This window comes from Anolis carolinensis, unplaced genomic scaffold (genome assembly GCF_035594765.1).
Source record: "Anolis carolinensis isolate JA03-04 unplaced genomic scaffold, rAnoCar3.1.pri scaffold_13, whole genome shotgun sequence".
Taxonomy (NCBI): domain Eukaryota; kingdom Metazoa; phylum Chordata; class Lepidosauria; order Squamata; family Dactyloidae; genus Anolis; species Anolis carolinensis.
In genome coordinates this window covers 5,889,131-5,911,927 of record NW_026943824.1, presented here as the reverse complement: position 1 = coordinate 5,911,927, position 22,797 = coordinate 5,889,131, and the positions used below count along the sequence as shown (strand labels likewise).

The following is a 22,797-nucleotide window of genomic DNA, read 5'->3' as shown; positions in this document are numbered from 1 at the left end:
ACCTTTAAAGTTTAGGGCAGGGGCCAGGTCAATGACCTTGGAGGGCTGCATCCGGCCCACGGGCCTTAGTTTGGGGACCCCTGGTCTTGACTATTACTGCTTTCAGTAAAACTTGTATATAGTTTTACTATCATCTCTGATGTCTCTTCGTTCTGCGTTCCACTGATTCCATCCAACTGCTGCTGTGCTGCAAATTACTCTGACAGGCCAGACATTGGGTTGAACCCAAATCGTGGAATACGTTGCAAGAAGCAAACGATTCTCCCACAAGTGATACAATGCCTGACGTTCCTCAATGTTTCTCGTTCTCAAAGTATACATTAAATGCACGGTCACAGCCAGAAAGCATCACCTACCCAGAGTCACACGACTGCCACACAATCTTGTTGATCGCTTTGCAGGGGAAAGGACCTGCAAGGACAAAAGAGACGAGGGATTTGGAAAGACCGCTAAAGGCACACTTTGCAGAATGTTATTTCTAATGAAGCCTTGGGACTCGAATGTCTCCGCTTTCTCCTTTGCAGACAAGATGATGGAGAGAAAAACTAGTAAAACACCCGGCCCTGATAGAACGGCGGTCTGGCTCACCGTAAGGGATGGTGGATGTGGCCGGTTGCAGAGTCTTTGCCGAGCCGCTTGCCACGGACCAGATTGCGTAGCCTCCGTCGCTGTGCGAGCTCACGATCGTCTGGCCGCTCCGTTCCCAAGCCAGGCTTTCCAGTTGCTGTAGTGGAAACCATTACCATTATAAATCACCACCAGCGGACACAAGTAAATGGATATCTTATTTACTTCGATTTTTCCCAACTTTCGCCCAATATAAGGACTCAAGGCGGCTAAATATGATACAACTGCATTAAAATACAAGTTACACAAATTAATGAATGAATGAGAGAAGAAAGTGGGATATAATAATAATAATAATAATTATTATTATTATTATTACAGTCAAATTGACGAAAAACAACAGGAAAAACTCAGCCCCTATCAGGATCTCAAGATTGAACTTCAAAGACTCTGGCAGAAACCAGTGCAGGTGGTCCCGGTGGTGATGGGCACATTGCGTGCCGTGCCAAAAGATCTCAGCCGGCATTTGGAAACAATAGACATTGACAAAATTACGATCTGCCAACTGCAAAAGGCCACCCTACTGGGATCTGCACGCATCATCCGAAAATACATCACACAGTCCTAGACACTTGGGAAGTGTTCGACTTGTGATTTTGTGATACGAAATCCAGCATGTCTATCTTGTTTGCTGTGTCATAATAATAATAATAATAATCATCATCATCATCATCATCAACCAATTCAACCTAGTTTGGGGCAGCCACAAAAACAAATTTTCTGCAGTATAACATCTACTTTCAAAGTAAAGATTGCACAATTAAACAGGAACTAACAGAATGGAAAACTGCTCAATTGTTGAGACATAGTGTAATAATAATAATAATAATCATCATCATCATCATCTACACATACAAGGGAAGGAAGAAGTAATACAAATATACAACTCTGAAATACAACTGTAAAACCAATATCCAAATTTGTAAAGAATTTATAACGTCTAAGGTTTTTTCAGGCAGGGGGAATCTTTTTATCCCACCGCTGCCACCAATTTGTAAAGGACTAAGAACGACTAACACCAATTTGGAAAGATGTTACCACCAAAGACTCAGGGAGGATTCCTTTTACTTTTTTTTCTTTCTTCTTCTTATTCACTTTAGATGGTAGCGTAACTTGGGTTAGAATATATGTGACAGAGGCTTAGATGTTGGAAGAACAATAACAAGTTTATTCAGGCACAAGCTTGGTGGTTACAATGTTGTTTCTCACAGAGGTTTTCTTATTAACAGTTACAATACTAGAATGAGATGAATCAAACTCTCTAAAGTATCACTTCTTTTACTTAAAGTAGTTAAAACCTATTCCTCTGCTCCTTTCTAACAGTTATTTCAATGGATCTCTGTAAGTCCAGCTGGGATTGGTTCCCAAAGTCTGAAACTCGGACTTTCCAGTGACTTCAAACCACAGTCACCCCTGTGATATACTACCACGGATTCTCTGTGCCTTACCAGGACACAGACTACATTTAATAAATCACCAAACTTATTTAAAACCGACTCAAAATGAACAATTGAGTCTCCTTGATCCCATCAACCTGGAATCAATCTTCCCTGTGCCTCATCAGAGCACAGACTGACTTCCTTTTTTAAACTCTGCACTTCTTCAACTAGACAGCAGTTGGCTCCGCCTACTTCTCCATGGCAACCAGCCTCTGAGTGCTGAGATGCAATAACTGTAATACTTACCCTTTTAAAACATAAACACACAATTAAACATAACATCTGGTAACCAAAATTTGTACTTCATTAAAACATTCAAATGCAGTGTCTTATAAACCATACCAACCAATTCATATAACCCAAATGTATATATATCACCATTAATGGAGAGGATGTTCAAGAAATCAAAACACAATGATACAACCTTAAATACTGATATACACATACATGCAAGTGAAGGCATGTAGTTTAGGGCAGAGCCTTTTGAATTCTCTGTCACAGGGGGTCCTTGCCTTCCCGAACTACATTTCCCAGTCCTACTGCCTATAATAAAATTCAGGAGACCAGTTATGGGGAATAACTCAAAAATGAGTTGCAACAGGAAGATCTTCAATTCCGCCAAGCAGACAATTACCTGGTTGCCCAGGAAGAGATGACTAGCGCTCCGGGTGCTCTTGTCCCACAAAACCATCAGGCCTCGGCTGTAACCAATCAAGATCTTGGTAGGGTCTCGTGGGTGCTCCTGGAGAGATTCCACCGGACCCAAAGCCTTGCCGCAGCGATAGTCCTCCGGAACCCTGGAAAGACGAGGAGCATCAGGATCCGGAACCCTTCTTGAGGAACCTCTAGGTCAGGCATAGGCAAACTAATTCCTACCAGCTGTTGGGAATTGTGGGAGTTGAAGTCCAAAACTTCAACTCCCACAAGCTCCCAAGTTGGCCCATGTCTAGACTATAGGATCCAGGGTCCATTGCTTAATTGACTAGGTAGTCTTGATCCACCTAGTCAATCTCACCTTTGCATGACCTCGTCCTGGTAGAGGGTCCGGTCCTCCAGGAGCGCCAAGGTGGGGAGTTCGAGGGCGTAAACCCCGCCCCCTTCGGTGCCCAGGTAGGCCACGTCGCCCGCCGACTGCAAGGAGATGACCGTCACGCGAGTGATGCTGGGAGGAGAGCTGCGGAGACGGGAAGAAAGACCGTACTGACTCGAATCTCATGCAGAAGTCCACTTCCAAAACCCTGAAACCAAAAAAAAAGGACTTGCTGCCGGAAAGTAATACGCAGTGACCAAAAGTGGCCTCTTTTATCATTTGACCATTACTGTTCCGCACACTGCTGGAAGTTTTTATAGTGTCATAAATTAGTTAAATTAGCCTCCCTGGATAAAACAGTACCTAATTATTCTACTTGACAGATGCAACTAAGATTTAAGGCTAAGGTTTATGTACAATGTTTTGTGGATGAATGGCTCAAGTACTTTGTATTATTTTAAATCTGTATTTAATTGCTTATGTTTTATTCTTTTGTATTGTTGTGTATTGGCATCGAATTCTGCCAGTTTTGTAAGCCGCCCTGAGTCCCTTCGGGTGAGAAGAGCGGGATAGAAATAATGGAAATAAATAAATAATAAACTATATATGTATGTAGTATATAATATACAACAAATATATATATATATAGTATATAATATACAACTTAATTTATAATAATATATAATAATATAATATATTGTGTGTATATATATATATATATATATATATATATATATATATACACACACACACAAACGAATTTGTAGCACCTTATCTAAGTTTTAATCCGCAACTTAAACTGTGCACTTTGCTAATCTACTATTACGGCCTCACTGTTTTTAATTCTATGTTTTTAATAAGTTTTTTTTTAATTTTCTGGTTAGTGTGTAAATGCTATTACTGGTGCATGTTATTGTTTGTTGATTTATTGTATATTGTTATTGTTTTGTATCTGATATTTTTGTGAGCCGCCCCGAGTCCCCTTCGGGGGAGATGGAGGCGGGATGCAAATAAACTTCTTCTTCTTCTTCTTCTTATTATTATTATTATTATGTATAATATTGATAATATTATAATATATTACAATATAATACTGATAACAATACAATTTAATAATATTAATTATATATTAAATCTAATATTACTAATAATATTACAATGTAATGATATAGTACAATATAGTAATTTAATACTAGGATTGTACTATGCTAATAATAAAATGTATTGCATGTGAATGTAATTTGTAAGCCACTCTGAGTCCCCTTTGGGGTGAGACGAGCGGCATATAAATGTAGTAAATAAATAAATTAATAAACAAATAACTGTCTTTCAAGCTGCTTAGGTCAACAGCGAGCTAGGCTATTAAATGTTCAGGAGCTCAATCCGACCCGGTGTCATGGGTCATGATCTCCGATCGATACAGAGCAAGTGCTGATAGATGCCAGCCATAAAACGGGCCAGCCATAAAACCTCAATTACCCTCTGGTATGTGAGAGCCCCTATATAAATGGGCAACAGAGAAGATTCTGGTATTCTGTACACCGGGGCTTCGATCTCATGATCTCTTGGTCAGTAGAGATTTATTGCAGCTTGTGGGAGTTGTAATCCCGAACTTGTGGGAGTTGTAGTCCAAAACTACCTGGAGGGCCCAAGTTTGCCCATGCCTGATCTATACTATAATGAGATGGAATAATGGCATTTGTAGTTTGACGTAACTTTTGTAACTTTCTCGGCCAACCAGGGCTGATGCCGCCCCAAACTACACATCCCAGGATTCCATAATACACTGAGGCATGACAATAAATTCGACTCTCTTCAGATGGTGCTTGAGAAGTTCGGATTGGACGATAAGGTGGGTTCTTGCAGATTTCCCAAGTCAGAAGGAAAGAAAGGAGAGACTCGGGTGAAATAAGGGAAGAAGCAATGAAAGGGGGGAAAGGAGGAGTGGAAAGGAGAGGAGGGCAGGCAATGAGTACTTAGCGATGTCGAACCCTGGGCGTCCGGGGAGGACGAAGCTCCGGGTCTCCTCCAAATGGGAATATCCGTCTTTCAGGTAGATCTCCCAGAGGTGGAGCGTGTTGTCATCCAAAAGGGAGAGAAGCCGGCCCTGCGGAGGAGAAGCAACGCTCAAAACTTATATCAAAGTACAGTAGAGTCTCTCTTATCCAACACTCGCTTATCCAACGTTCTGGATTATCCAACGCATTTTTGTAGTCCATGTTTTCAATATATCATGATATTTTGGTGCTAAATTCGTAAATACAGTAATTACTACATAGCATTACTGCATATTGAACTACTTTTTCTGTGAAATTTGTTGTTAAACATGATGTTTTGGTGCTTAATTTGTAAAATCATAACCTAATTTGATGTGTAATAGGCTTTTCCTTAATGCCTCCTTATTATCCAACATATTCGCTTATTCAACATTCTGCCGGCCCGTTTATGTTGGATAAGTGAGACTCTACTGTACTTATTTGGTACCAGTGACTTATTTCCAAGGGTGCATCTATATGGTAATGTTAATGCACTTTGGCTCCACTTTCACTACCCAGTGCTCTATGGGAGCCTGAGAGATCTACTTTGATTGCAAAACTACAAATCTCAGGATCCCATTCATTCTACCGTGTAGATCAGTGGTTCCCAAAGTGGGTGCTACCGCCCCCTGGTGGGCATTGCAGCAGTCCAGGGGGGCGGTGATGGCACCTATTAGGAATTGGGGCCGGGGCCAGAGGAGGGGCAGGGTCTCTTCCCAAGTGCCAGAGACAGGGCTGAGCACCGGAGGCACCTGTTAGGACACAGGGGGCGGAGCTAGAGGAGTGGGCGTGGCTTCTTCCCAAGAGCCCGAGACAGGGCTGAGGATCTATACCTCTCCTGAGGCGCTTGTTGGGACACAGAGGGCGGAGCTAGGGAAGGGGGCGGGGCCTCCTTCCAAGAGCCTGAGACAGGGCTGAGCATCTATATTTCTCCTGAGAGGCCTTTTAGGACTAAAGGGCGGGGCTAGGGGCGGGGCCTCCTTCCAAGAGCCTGAGACAGGGCTGAGCCTCTATATCTCTCCTGAGAGGCCTTTTAGGACTAAAGGGCGGGGCTAGGGGCGGGGCCTCCTTCCAAGAGCCCGAGACAGGGCTGAGCCTCTATATTTCTCCTGAGAGGCCTTTTAGGACTAAAGGGCGGGGCTAGGGGCGGGGCCTCCTTCCAAGAGCCTGAGACAGGGCTGAGCCTCTATATCTCTCCTGAGAGGCCTTTTAGGACTAAAGGGCGGGGCTAGGGGCGGGGCCTCCTTCCAAGAGCCCGAGACAGGGCTGAGCCTCTATATTTCTCCTGAGAGGCCTTTTAGGACTAAAGGGCGGGGCTAGGGGCGGGGCCTCCTTCCAAGAGCCTGAGACAGGGCTGAGCCTCTATATTTCTCCTGAGAGGCCTTTTAGGACTAAAGGGCGGGGCTAGGGGCGGGGCCTCCTTCCAAGAGCCTGAGACAGGGCTGAGCCTCTATATCTCTCCTGAGAGGCCTTTTAGGACTAAAGGGCGGGGCTAGGGGCGGGGCCTCCTTCCAAGAGCCCGAGACAGGGCTGAGCCTCTATATTTCTCCTGAGAGGCCTTTTAGGACTAAAGGGCGGGGCTAGGGGCGGGGCCTCCTTCCAAGAGCCGGAGACAGGGCTGAGCCTCTATATTTCTCCTGAGAGGCCTTTTAGGACTAAAGGGCGGGGCTAGGGGCGGGGCCTCCTTCCAAGAGCCGGAAACAGGGCTGAGCCTCTATATTTCTCCTGAGAGGCCTTTTAGGACTAAAGGGCGGGGCTAGGGGCGGGGCCTCCTTCCAAGAGCCGGAAACAGGGCTGAGCCTCTATATTTCTCCTGAGAGGCCTTTTAGGACTAAAGGGCGGGGCTAGGGGTGGGGGCGGGGCCTCTTTCCAAGAGCGCGAGACAGGGCTGAGCCTCTGTATACCTCCCGAGGCACTTGTTAGAACATGGGGGCAGGGTATAGAGGCCCCGCCCCCTCCTCTAGCCCCGCTCCCTGTGTCATGGCAGTAACCGCAGGACAGGGATAGAAGCTCAGCCCTGCCTCAGAGCTCGTAACTCCGCCCATCCCAGTCCTGGCCGCCCATTTATGGCCCCGCCCACCTCCCCCTCCCAGCCCTGCATCTTGGACTGGGGAGAGACTCAGCCCCACCCTCTTGAGGAGGAGCCACGCCCACCCCTCTAAGCCACGCCCCCATTTCCAGGGGGCACTGAGTCATGTTTTTTCCGGAAAGGGGGCGGCAGGCCAAATAAGTTTGGGAACCACTGGTGTAGATGCACCCAAAGATAATGCAAATTCTCTTACCTGGCCAGGTAAGAAGTGCATCTGGGTGACGGTGGCCGTCTCCTTGTGCAGCCCAGTGAACTCCACTCCGGGAGCCCCATATCTGAAGGAAGTTCGGAGTCAAGGAATAATCCGGGATTTGCAAAAGCAGGGAAGGATCCAGGCAGAAGGCCTGCCAGCATCTACCACTCCAACAAATACATATTACCTGCTTAAAGCAATAGCAAAGCATACAAAGTCGATCTGCACTGGGAAAGAGCTAGGATTTCCACTAACCAATCCTGGAGAAACAACAACAATAACTAACAACAACAATGACAAAACACTTCTGAAGACCTACCCAGCCAGTTTTAATCATGAATTTTAAAGTCACTATATTTTAATTTTTGTTCTGTGTATTTTAATATATATACATATATATATATATATATATATATATATATATATATTGTAGAAAAAATGTTTTAATATATGTATTTTATTCATTCATTTATTTATGTATTTATTTACTACATTTATATCCCGCCCTTCTTACCCTGAAGCGGACTCAGAGCAGCTTACAATTTATATTTACATACAATACATTATATTATTAGCATATTACAATACAAGTATTAAATTACTATATCTTACTATATCAATTATATCGTAATATTATTAGTAATATTACATAATATATATATATATGAAATACATTTTAATATATATATTTTATTTATTTATTTACTACATCCCGAAGGGGACTGAGAGCGGCTTACAAATTATATTTACATACAATAGCATAGAACAATACCAGTATTAAATTACTATATTTTACTATATCAATTATATCGTAATATTATTAGTAGTATTACAATATATAATAAATAATTAATATTATATTGTATTATTATCAGTATTATATCATAATACATTATAATATTATCAATATTATATGCTTATACAATATACTATATTATTATATAAATTATATATTTTATATAATGTTTGTGTGCTTTTAGCTATGTTGTAACCCGCCTCGAACCACAAGGAGAGGCAGGTAAAAAATAATGACGAAAATGGGAAATGTATGTGCAATTTCACAGAGACCACGATGGAGAATAATAATAATAATAATCAATATTATCATTATATATATATATATATATACACACAATATACTATATTATTATATAAATTATATTATATTATATATAATGTTGGTGTGCTTTTAGCTATGTTGTAACCCGCCTCGAACCACAAGGAGAGGCAGGTAAAAAATAAAGAGGAAAGTGGGAAATATATGTGCAATTTCACAGAGACCACGATGGAGAATAATAATAAATATTATCAATATTATATGTATATACAATATACTATATTATTATATAAATATTATATTTTATATAATGTTTTGTGCTTTTAGCTATGTTGTAACCCGCCTTGAAACACAAGGAGAGGCAGGTAAAAAATAATGACGAAAGTGGGAAATGTATGTGCAATTTCACAGAGACCACGATGGAGAATAATAATAATAATAATCAATATTATCATTATATATATATATACAATATACTATATTATTATATAAATTATATTATATTTTATATAATGTTGGTGTGCTTTTAGCTATGTTGTAACCCGCCTCGAACCACAAGGCGAGACAGGTAAAAAATAATGACGAAAATGAGAAATGTATGTGCAATTTCACAGAGACCACGATGGAGAATAATAATAATAATAATCAATATTATCATTATATATATATATATATATATATATATATATATATATATATATACACAATATACTATATTATTATATAAATTATATTATATTTTATATAATGTTTGTGTGCTTTTAGCTATGTTGTAACCCGACTCGAACCAAAAGTAGAGGCAGGTAAAAAATAATGATGAAAGTGGGAAATGTATGTGCAATTTCACAGAGACCACGATGGAGAATAATAATAAATATTATCAATATTATATGTATATACAATATACTATATTATTATATAAATATTATATTTTATATAATGTTTTGTGCTTTTAGCTATGTTGTAACCCGCCTTGAAACACAAGGAGAGGCAGGTAAAAAATAATGACGAAAGTGGGAAATGTATGTGCAATTTCACAGAGACCACGATGGAGAATAATAATAATAATAATCAATATTATCATTATATATATATATACACAATATACTATATTATTATATAAATTATATTATATTTTATATAATGTTTGTGTGCTTTTAGCTATGTTGTAACCCGACTCGAACCAAAAGTAGAGGCAGGTAAAAAATAATGATGAAATTGGGAAATGTATGTGCAATTTCACAGAGACCACGATGGAGAATAATAATAAATATTATCAATATTATATGTATATACAATATACTATATTATTATATAAATATTATATTTTATATAATGTTTTGTGCTTTTAGCTATGTTGTAACCCGCCTCGAACCACAAGGAGAGGCAGGTAAAAAATAAAGAGGAAAGTGGGAAATGTATGTGCAATTTCACAGAGACCACAATGGAGAATAATAATAATTATCAATATTATATGTATATACAATATACTATATTATTATATAAATTATATTTTATATAATGTTTTGTGCTTTTAGCTATGTTGTAACCCGCCTTGAAACACAAGGAGAGGCAGGTAAAAAATAATGACGAAAGTGGGAAATGTATGTGCAATTTCACAGAGACCACAATGGAGAATAATAATAATTATCAATATTATATGTATATACAATATACTATATTATTATATAAATTATATTTTATATAAGGTTTGTGTGCTTATAGCTATGTTGTAACCCGGCTTGAACCACAAGGAGAGGCAGAGAAATGCATGTGCAATTTCACAGAGACCACGATGGAGAATAATAATAATAATAGTAATAAATATTATCAATATTATATGTATATACAATATACTATATTATTATATATTTTATATAATGTTTGCATGCTTTTAACTATGTTGTAACCTGCCTCGAACCACAAGGAGAGGCAGGTAAAAAAATAAAGAGGAAAGTGGGAAATATATGTGCAATTTCACAGAGACCACGATGGAGAATAATAATAATAATAGTAATAAATATTATCAATATTATTTGTATATACAATATACTATATTATTATATATTTTATATAATGTTTGCATGCTTTTAGCTATGTTGTAACCTGCCTCGAACCACAAGGAGAGGCAGGTAAAAAATAATGACGAGAAATGTATGTGCAATTTCACAGAGACCACAATGGAGAATAATAATTATCAATATTATATGTATATACAATATACTATATTATTATATAAATTATATTTTATATAATGTTTTGTGCTTTTAGCTATGTTGTAACCCGCCTTGAAACACAAGGAGAGGCAGGTAAAAAATAATAACGAAAGTGGGAAATGTATGTGCAATTTCACAGAGACCACGATGGAGAATAATAATAATAATAGTAATAATAATAATAATAATTATTATTATTATTATTATTATTATTATTATTATTTATATCTCACTTTCTTCTCTGAAAGAAGACTCAAAGTGGAATCCTGAGCATGCAAGGTGCATCCATATTATAGAGTTAATGCAGCCAGAAACCAAATCAGACAGTTAAAGTGGTATCAAACTGTATCCGTTCAGCAGTGCAGATGGTTCCCTGCAAGAGCTTCCATCCAAAGCCTAAAAGGACCATTCCAGTCCACTATTTCAGGGCGATCTATTCAGGTTTTCGTCTCCCCGTCTCAAACAAAGCGGCACTTGTCCGAATCCCGCACAAAAACGGGTCTCCAGGCAACGGTCCTCTTGTTTGCGCGGTCGCCGGGGAACCTCGCCGTTCCCCGGCGACCGTGCTTTTTGCACAGAGAAAGCGTGCAAAGGCCGTGAAAAGCAAAGCTGGAAGGCACCCAGGATGCATCCACAGCAGAGCCTTCCAAAATGTGAGTCCGTATCACCCAAAGCCCACAAATGTATTGCATGGAAAAAGGCTTCCCGGCAGGAAGACACAGTCAAAGCCCTCCCGACAGATGGCCATCCAGCCTCAAAGCACCGCCAGAGAAGGTGCTTCAATCCACTCGATTCCCAGGCAGTCCATACTTCACTAGGGTCTTAAGAGGCCCCCAAAAGGCATCTAGTCCAAATCACTTCAGTCAGGTAGGAAGACACAGGCAAAGCTCTCTGGACAGATGGCCATCCATTCTCAGTTCAAGCAACTCCAGAGAAGGAGACTTCATTGGATTCCCAGGGAAGCCATACTTTACTAGGGGTCAAAGAAGCCTTCAAAGGGCATCTAATCCAGCCCCCTTCAGTCAAGCAGGAAGACACAGTCAAAGCCCTCCCGACAGATGCCCATCCACATTTCCCAAACTTGGTCAATACTATAAAGATGATACAAAACGTATCTACTCGAGTATAAGCCTAGTTTTTCAGCCCTTTTTAGGACTGAAAAAGCCCCCCTCGGCTTATACGCAAGTATATATGATACATTTATTATTTTCCTCTATTTATATTGATATTATTACATTTATTATTTTGTTCTATTATTATTGTTACTATTTATTTTACTGTTTTTATTATTATTAATACACTTATTATTTCACTCTGATATTATTATTACATTTATTATTGTACTCTATTTATTATTATTAAAAGGATACATAATGGCATTTACATTGAAGAAGATGAGAACAATGATTTGATCAGAGTTGGACAGTCTTATCTTAAATTTGAGCTTTATGTAAATATTCAAAAACATTTAACCTACTGATGCCTCAATTAATGTAATTTTATTGGTATCTATTTTTATTGCTGAAATTTACTGCTCTCGGCTTATACTCGAGTCAATTTTTCCCCAGTTTTCTTGTGGCAAAATTAGGTGCCTCGGCTTATATTCGGGTCGGCTTATACTCGACTAAATACGGTATTATGTATGTATAATATACACTATCTCTATTATATTTATATATTATATGTGTAGTAAATATTTTATCATGAATGTATATTGTATGAATATCATAAGGTTTGGGTTTAACTAGTAAAATTGAATGGCATTAATCCTTTAAACAGTCTTCAGGTGGGACATCTTTCGGGAGTGCTTTAGCTGTGTCTTCCTGCATGGCAGAAAGAGATTGGACTAAGTATGCCGGATCCTATGGCAAAAAGAAATGTGTATGCATCTCAATCAGGATACAAATAATAACAACAACAGAGCCATTGCAACTTGCAGCTCTCTAGCAAAAATCCAATATGCACAAACCCAGCAAATATGATAATAATAATAATAATAAATAACCGACGAAACCATTGTTCGTATCCTCAGCTGCTGTAAGAAAATTGCACAGACAGACTACAAACAGAGGCACAACCATGTGACCCAAATGATTCATTGGAACTTATGCCTCAAGTACCACCTCCCAGCAGTAAAGAACTGGTGGGATCACAAACCTGCAAAAGTCTTGGAAAATGAACATGCAAAGATACTGTGGGACTTCCAAATCCAGACTGACAAAGTTCTGGAACACAACACACCAGACATCACAGTTGTGGAAAGGAAAAAGGTTTGGGTCATGGATGTCGCCATCCCAGGTGACAGTCGCATTGACGAAAAACAACAGGAAAAACTCAGCCGCTATCAGGACCTCAAGATTGAACTTCAAAGACTCTGGCAGAAACCAGTACAGGTGGTCCCGGTGGTGATGGGCACACTGGGTGCCGTGCCAAAAGATCTCAGCCGGCATTTGGAAACAATAGACATTAACAAAATTACATCTTCCAACTGCAAAAGGCCACCCTACTGGGATCTGCACGCATCATCCGAAAATACATCACACAGTCCTAGACACTTGGGAAGTGTTCGACTTGTGATTTTGTGATATGAAATCCAACATATCTATCTTGTTTGCTGTGTCATAATAATAAAATAATAATAATAATAATAATAATAATAATAATAATAATAATAATAATAATAATAGATGGCTTCAATTAGCAGGATATGGGCCACAGCTGCAACTTGGGGAAGTATCTGGATTTCATTGTCTTTTTTTCCCTTTTCTCATTTGGGATTTTGAAGCCGCAAGCTCCATCTGCAGTTGTGCTTGCCTTTCCAAAAGTCCGCTTTTGTTTTTTCCTTTTTCGTCGGCTGTGACCTAGTTTTGGGAGAAGACACACGACGTATCTCGCGCGCCACAAAGTACGCTCCACGGGACACGGTTTTGGAGAGCCCCGAATCATGCAATCGGGGTGACGCTACTCCCCAGAAAGCATCCTGGGATTTGTAGTTTTGACAAGACACTTTGGGCTGTCCATCTTGAGGACTGGAAGTAACACAGTGAAACTACAGATCCCAGGATAATGTCATTGAAAGCAACCCCTCTCTCCTTCCCTGGCCTAAAATGATGGAAGGCACCCAGTGGACACCTGGGATTTATAGTTTGGGCTCAAAATTCAAAGTACCCCCCTGTGAAACTATACATCTCAGAATGATACAATCAGAGGTGACTGGGATTTGTGGAGCTGGGATTTGTAGTTTCGACAAGGGCTTCGGGGCGGAGAATTCCAAGTATCCAACAAAACTACAAATGCAAAATAATGCAATCAGGGGTGACCCTAATCCCTAGAAAGAAGGGAGCAGAGCCATGCTGGGATTTGTAGTTTCGACAAGGGCTTTTGGGGCAGAGAATTCCAATTATCCAACAAAACTACAAATGCAAAATAATGCAATCAGGGGTGACCCTAATCCCTAGAAAGAATGGAGCAGAGCCATGCTGGGATTTGTAGTTTCGACAAGGGCTTTTGGGGCAGAGAATTCCAATTATCCAACAAAACTACAAATGCAAAATAATGCAATCAGGGGTGACCCTAATCCCTAGAAAGAAGGGAGCAGAGCCATGCTGGGATTTGTAGTTCTGACAAGGGCTTCGGGGCGGAGAATTCCAAGTATCCAACAAAACTACAAATGCAAAATAATGCAAATCAGGGGTGACCCTAATCCCTAGAAAGAAGGGAGCAGAGCCATGCTGGGATTTGTAGTTTCGACAAGGGCTTCGGGGCGGAGAATTCCAAGTATCCAACAAAACCACAAATCCAAAATAAGCCCCCCTCGGCTTATACTCGGGTGAGGGTCCTGGTTGGCTTATATTTGGGTCAGCTTATACTCGAGAACATATGGTACATTTATTATTTTTCTCTATTATTATTGGTATTATTACATTTATTATTTTTCTCTATTTATTATTACATGTATTATTTTCCTGTAATTATTATTATATGTATTATTTTCCTGAATTTATTATTATTATTATATGTATTGTTTTCCTGTATTTTTTATTATTATTATTATTATTATTATTATTATTATTATTATTATTATTATCATATGTATTATTTTCCTGTATTATTTATTATTATTATTATTATTATTACATGTATTATTTTACTCTATTATTATTAAAGTAATAATAAGCACATTTACATTGAAGAAGATGAGAATAATGATTTGATCAGGGTTGGACAGTCTTATCTTAAATTTGAGCTTTATGTAAATATTCAAAAACATTTAACCTACCGATGCCTCAATTAATGTAATTTTATTGGTATCTATTTTTATTTCTGAAATTTACCACCCTCGGCTTATACTGGAGTCAATGTTTTCCCAGTTTTTTTTTTTGGTGGTAAAATTAGGTGCCTGGGCTTATATTCGTGTCGGCTTATACTCAAGTATATACGGTAATTTTATTGGTATCTCGGCTTATACTGGAGTCAATGTTTTCCCAGGTTTTTTGTGGTAAAATTAGGTGCCTCAGCTTATATTCGGGTCAGTTTATACTTGAGAATGTATGGTAATTTTATTGGTATCTCGGTTTATACTGGAGTCAATGTTTTCCCAGTTTTATTGTGGTAAAATTAGGTGCCTCAGCTTATATTCGTATCGGCTTATACTCAAGTATATACGGTAATTTTATTGGTATCTCGGCTTATACTGGAGTCAATGTTTTCCCAGTTTTTTCGTGGTAAAATTAGGTGCCTCGGCTTATATTCGGGTCGGTTTATACTCGAGTATATACAGTAATTTTATTGGTATCTTGGCTTATATTGGAGTCAATGTTTTCCCAGTTTTTTGTGGTAAAATTAGGTGCCTCGGCTTATATTCGGGTCGGTTTATACTCGAGTATATACAGTAATTTTATTGGTATCTTGGCTTATATTGGAGTCAATGTTTTCCCAGTTTTTTTGTGGTAAAATTAGGTGCCTCGGCTTATATTCGGGTCGGTTTATACTCGAGTATATACAGTAATTTTATTGGTATCTTGGCTTATATTGGAGTCAATGTTTTCCCAGTTTTTTGTGGTAAAATTAGGTGCCTCGGCTTATATTCGGGTCGGTTTATACTCGAGTATATACAGTAATTTTATTGATATCTTGGCTTATATTGGAGTCAATGTTTTCCCAGTTTTTTTGTGGTAAAATTAGGTGCCTCGGCTTATATTCGGGTCGGTTTATACTCGAGTATATACAGTAATTTTATTGGTATCTTGGCTTATATTGGAGTCAATGTTTTCCCAGTTTTTTGTGGTAAAATTAGGTGCCTCGGCTTATATTCGGGTCGGTTTATACTCGAGTATATACAGTAATTTTATTGGTATCTTGGCTTATATTGGAGTCAATGTTTTCCCAGTTTTTTGTGGTAAAATTAGGTGCCTCGGCTTATATTCGGGTCGGTTTATACTCGAGTATATACAGTAATTTTATTGGTATCTTGGCTTATACTGGAGTCAATGTTTTCCCAGATTTTTGGTGGTAAAATTAGGTGCCTCAGCTTATATTCGGGAGTATATACGGTAATTTTATTGGTATCTCGGCTTATACTGGAGTCGATGTTTTCCCAGTTTTTTTGTGGTAAAATTAGGTGCCTTGGCTTCTATTCGGGTCGGCTTATACTCGAGCATATACGGTAATTTTATTGGTATCTCGGCTTATACTGGAGTCGATGTTTTCCCAGTTTTTTGTGGTAAAATTAGGTGCCTCGGCTTCTATTCGGGTCGGCTTATACTCGAGTATATACGGTAAAATGGTGAGAAACTGCTGCAGAAGCAAAAGGAGAAATCTTGCTGCATTACGGTTATATATATATATATTTTGAAATCCAGAATCGGCAAAAAGAGAGAGACTTGGCAGCTGGCCGGAACTGCAGGCCAGTGAATGATTATATTATCCTTAAGGGAAGATGAGCCTGGAGACAATAAAGAAAAGGAAATAAAAAGGTTTTTCTTTTTAATATACAGAATCTATATGACTTTGAGACACCGTTTCGGGCTCCCAAAGGCTGCAGGTTTCCCAGGACCGAAATGGGAACTGACCTTGTCCATCCAGATCGGCATCGATTTGCTTTTTGCTGATCTCTGCAAAAGCCGAGGCCAAATCAAACATGTTTACCCTTGAAGGCAAATGGGGCCGTCAAGGGGGCGAATGGGGCAAAAAAATTCTAAATAAGAGCCAAAAATGGTCTGAAAAGGGTTTTGCAACCCTTGAAAAACTCTGGATTTGCATCCATCCTTTTCTATAACATTCCTCTTCCCACCGCTGTCCAAACCTGCATTACTTCCAAGCATTTATTATCAGATTGATATCCATGAAAGCGCATGCAAAAATAAAAACCAGTTAGTCTTAAAGGTGCAGATGCATTCCTTTCAAGTTTATGTGATAAACATATACAATATATATCTATATATATATAAGAGTTATGGCGACCCACAAAACAACAAAACTACAGGCCCCCCAACCTCGAAATTTGACGACACAACCCATCATCCACGGCTCTAGGTTGATACAACAAAAAGAAAAGAAAAATAAAGTCCTAATTAGAGAGAGAGGAATAATTGCTTTTATCCAATTGCTGCCAGTTAGAAGGCTAAGCTCCTCCAACTTGGTCTCCTAGCAACCCAATAAAAAATAATAAAAAACACTAAAAAATAATTAAAAACACTAAAAAATTAATACAATAAAATACCATAATAACAAAAAATAACTAAAAATTATACAAGAAAATAATAAAATATAATAAATAAAAAGATAACTTACAATAAAATTAATTTAAAAATATAAATAACGTCAAATAAAAATTACACAACAATTTTTAACCAATACCACCACCACTTTGCCACAGCAACGCGTGGCCGGGCACAGCTAGAATATGTATATATTGCTTGCTTTTTAAACAAAACCCAGGTCATTTCGATGACAACTTGCACAGATCCACAACACGACCATAAACACAAACAAATACATACATGCACACACATGTATATATATACACATACATACAGTCACATACATATATACATAGCCATACATATACACAGAGAAACATACATATATATATATACACACACAGTCATATACAGATATACACACACAAACACATATACATAGCCATACACACACACACACACATCTATAAAACATACACTCACAATAAAGTAGAGTCTCACTTATCCACTACTCACTTATCCAACGTTCTGAATTATCCAAGGCATTTTTGTAGTCAATGTTTTCAAAACATCATGATATTATGGTGCTAAATTCGTAAACGTTGGATAAGCGAATATCTTGGATAATAAGGAGAGATTAAGGAAAAGCCTATTAAACATCAAATTAGGTTATGATTTTACAAATGAAGCACCAAAACATCATGTTATACAACAAATTTGACAGAAAAGGTAGTTCAATACGCAGTAATGCTATGTAGTAATTACTGTATTTACGAATTTAGCACCAAAATATCATGATGTATTGAAAACATTGACTACAAAAATGCGTTGGATAATCCAGAACGTTGGATAAGTGAATGTTGGATAAGTGAGACTCTACTGTAATTACTGTATTTACGAATTTAGCACCAAAATATCACGATGCATTGAAAACAATGACTACAAAAATGCGTTGGATAATCCAGAACGTTGGATAAGCGAATGTTGGATAAGTGAGACTCTACTGTAATTACTGTATTTACGAATTTAGCACCAAAATATCACGATGCATTGAAAACAATGACTACAAAAATGCGTTGGACAATCCAGAACGTTGGATAAATGAGTGTTGGATAAGTGAGACACTACTGTAATTACTATATTTACGAATTTAGCACCAAAATATCACGTTGCATTGAAAACAATGACTACAAAAATGCGTTGGATAATCCAGAACGTTGGATAAGTGAATGTTGGATAAGTGAGACTCTACTGTAATTACTGTATTTACGAATTTAGCACCAAAATATCACGATATATTGAAAACATTGACTACAAGAATGCGTTGGATAATCCAGAACGTTGGATAAGTGAGACTCTACTGTAATTACTGTATTTACGAATTTAGCACCAAAATATCACGATATATTGAAAACATTGACTACAAAAATGCGTTGGATAATCCAGAACGTTGGATAAGTGAATGTTGGATAAGTGAGACTCTACTGTAATTACTGTATTTACGAATTTAGCACCAAAATATCACGATGCATTGAAAACAATGACTACAAAAATGCGTTGGATAATCCAGAACGTTGGATAAGTGAGACTCTACTGTATGCGTTTATGTATATGTTGTATAGAAATACATCTATAGACGCACACATGCAGTCTCATAAACACACTCACAAACACACACACTATCTGTAGCTATATCTATATATATAAAAGGGTAATGGAATCCCGGCACCGGACAAAACAACTAAACTAAACACCTCACAACCTTGAAAATTGACAGCACAACCTCTCATCCACGCCTCTAGGTTCCTACAACAAAAAGAAAAGAAAAATAAAGTCCTAGCCACAGCAACGCGTGGCCGGGCACAGCTAGTGTGTGTGTGTGTGTGTGTGTGTGTATATATACACACACCTATAAAACATATACGCACACACATATATACACACATGCGTATATGAAAACTCTATGGAGCCCATGTGGCTCATGGATTATTTGAGCATGGGGACCCTTATAGAAGCCCATTGAGTGGCATTGGGGAGTCACACTCTCTCAGCCTCGGACTCAAAAGCCAACCTGCCGAGCCACGCTGAGCTCAACCAAAACAGAGAGTCCTGCTCGGCTGCATTTCTCACATTCCTGCCCATCAAAGGCTGCTAATTGGAGGAGAGGCTCATTAAGTCAAGGCAATTAACCCACTGGAGCGGGGTGTGTTTGTGTTGTTTTGTTTTTTCCCCACTCTTATTGTTGTTATGCAAATGGCTGCGGGGGGAAAGCACAAGGGAAAAGGAATGCAACGCCCTCCGAGATTAAAAACAAAACCATCTCCAGACTACAAACACCAGAATCCCCTCCAAAGGCTTGATTTCCCATAGCTTGGCATTTTTATCCTGATTGAGACACAATTACCATATATACTCGAGTATAAGCCAACCCGAATATAAGCCGAGGCACCTAATTTTATCACAAAAAAACTGGGAAAACATTGACTCCAGTATAAGCCGAGATACGAATAAAATTACCATATATACTTGAGTATAAACCAACCCGAATATAAACCAAGGCACCTAATTTTACCACAAAAAAACTGGGAAAACATTGACTCCAGTATAAGCCGAGATACCAATAAAATTACATTGCTGTATATACTCGAGTATAAGCCGACCCGAATATAAACCAAGGCACCTAATTTTACCACCAAAAAACTGGGAAAACATTGACTCCAGTATAAGCCGAGATACCAATAAAATTACATTGCTGCATATACTCGAGTATAAGCCGACCCAAATATAAGCCAAGGCACCTAATTTTACAACAAAAAAACTGGGAAAACATTAACTCCAGTATAAGCCGAGATACCAAAAAAATTACATTGCTGTATATACTCGAGTATAAGCCGACCCGAATATAAGCCGAGGCACCTAATTTTATCACAAAAAAACTGGGAAAACATTGACTCCAGTATAAGCCAAGATACCAATAAAATTACATTGCTGTATATACTCGAGTATAAGCCGACCCAAATATAAGCCAAGGCACCTAATTTTACAACAAAAAAACTGGGAAAACATTGACTCCAGTATAATCCAAGATACCAATAAAATTACATTGCTGTATATACTCGAGTATAAGCCGACGCAAATATGAGCCGAGGCACCTAATTTTATCACAAAAAAACTGGGAAAACATTGACTCCAGTATAAGCCAAGATACCAATAAAATTACATTGCTGTATATACTCGAGTATAAGCCGACCCAAATATAAGCCAAGGCACCTAATTTTACAACAAAAAAACTGGGAAAACATTGACTCCAGTATAATCCAAGATACCAATAAAATTACATTGCTGTATATACTCGAGTATAAGCCGACCCAAATATAAGCCAAGGCACCTAATTTTACAACAAAAAAACTGGGAAAACATTGACTCCAGTATAAGCCAAGATACCAATAAAATTACATTGCTGTATATACTCGAGTATAAGCCGACCCAAATATGAGCCGAGGCACCTAATTTTATCACAAAAAAACTGGGAAAACATTGACTCCAGTATAAGCCAAGATACCAATAAAATTACATTGCTGTATATACTCGAGTATAAGCCGACCCAAATATAAGCCAAGGCACCTAATTTTACAACAAAAAAACTGGGAAAACATTGACTCCAGTATAAGCCAAGATACCAATAAAATTACATTGCTGTATATACTCGAGTATAAGCCAACCCGAATATAAGCCAAGGCACCTAATTTTACCACAAAAAAACTGGGAAAACATTGACTCCAGTATAAGCCGAGATACCAATAAAATTACATTGCTGTATATACTCGAGTATAAGCCGACCCAAATATGAGCCGAGGCACCTAATTTTATCACAAAAAAACTGGGAAAACATTGACTCCAGTATAAGCCGAGATACCAATAAAATTACTGTATATACTCGAGTATAAGCCAACCCGAATATAAGCCAAGGCACCTAATTTTACCACAAAAAAACTGGGAAAACATTGACTCCAGTATAAGCCAAGATACCAATAAAATTACATTGCTGTATATACTCGAGTATAAGCCGACCCAAATATAAGCCAAGGCACCTAATTTTACAACAAAAAAACTGGGAAAACATTGACTCCAGTATAAGCCGAGATACCAATAAAATTACTGTATATACTCGAGTATAAGCCAACCCGAATATAAGCCAAGGCACCTAATTTTACCACAAAAAAACTGGGAAAACATTGACTCCAGTATAAGCCGAGATACCAATAAAATTACCGTATATACTCGAGTATAAGCCATATTGAACTGCTTTTTCTGTCGATTTGTTGTAAAACTTGATGTTTTGGTGCTTAATTTGTAAGATAATAATGTAATTTGACGTTTAAAGGGCTTTTCTTTAATCTGTCCTTATTTTCCAACATTTTCGCTTATCCAACGTTCTGTCGGCCCGTTTATGTTGGATAAATGAGACTCTACTGTACATGCAACCCAATAGATAATATATAAACACTCATGAACACACACCTGTATAGATAGCAATACATATCTAATATGTATATGCACATATAAATACAATAGAGTCTCGCTTATCCAACATTCTGGATTATCCAACGCATGTTTGTAGTCAATGTTTTCAATCCATCGTGATATTTTGGTGCTAAATTCGTAAATACAGTAATTACTACATAGCATTACTGCGTATTGAACTACTTTTTAAATACAGTAGAGTCTCACTTATCCAAGCCTCGCTTATCCAAGCCTCTGGATAATCCAAGCCATTTTTGTAGTCAATGTTTTCAATACATCGTGATATTTTGGTGCTGAATTCGTAAATATAGTCATTACTACATAGTATTACTGTGTATTGAACTACATTTTCTGCCAAATTTGTTGTATAACATTATGTTTTGGTGCTTAATTTGTAAAATCATAGCCTAATTTGATGTTTAATAGGCTTTTCCTTAATGCCTCCTTATTATCCAATATATTCGCTTATCCAACATTCTGCCGGCCCGTTTATGTTGGATAAGTGAGACTCTACTGTATTATTATTACATTACTATTATTACTATTACTATTATTATTATTTTTCAGTAGTCTCTCGCTTATCCAACCTTCGCTTATCCAACATGCTGGATTATCCAATGCATGATGTTGTTATTATGTACTACAGTAGAGTCTCACTTATACAACACTCGCTTATCCAACGTTCTGGATTATCCAAGCTATTTTTGTAGTCAATGTTTTCAATATATCATGATATTTTGGTGCTAAATTCGTAAATACAGTAATTATTCCATAACATTACCGTGTACTGAACTGCTTTTATAATAATAATAATAATAATATCCTGCAATTTTTCTGACTCACTGCAGATATGATGGGCTGTAGCTCCCATCATCCCCTGGAAAC

The 22,797-nt window shown here is 38.1% G+C and overlaps 1 protein-coding gene across 2 annotated transcripts in view; it reads right to left on the bottom strand.

Moving 5' to 3' along the window:
* The window catches only part of llgl1 (LLGL scribble cell polarity complex component 1), a 72,206-nt gene that overhangs the window by 30,070 nt on the left and 19,339 nt on the right, over positions 1-22,797 (bottom strand). The window contains exons 3-8 of one of the 2 annotated variants that reach the window (XM_062964476.1): positions 7,415-7,496; positions 5,073-5,203; positions 3,082-3,240; positions 2,701-2,863; positions 589-724; positions 357-411 (exon numbers count right to left, since the gene is read on the bottom strand). In XM_062964476.1, coding sequence (XP_062820546.1) covers positions 357-411; positions 589-724; positions 2,701-2,863; positions 3,082-3,240; positions 5,073-5,203; positions 7,415-7,496 — 726 coding nt within the window. The remainder of the gene's footprint in view (positions 1-356; positions 412-588; positions 725-2,700; positions 2,864-3,081; positions 3,241-5,072; positions 5,204-7,414; positions 7,497-22,797) is intronic. The other variant, XM_062964477.1, reaches the window with a different exon arrangement.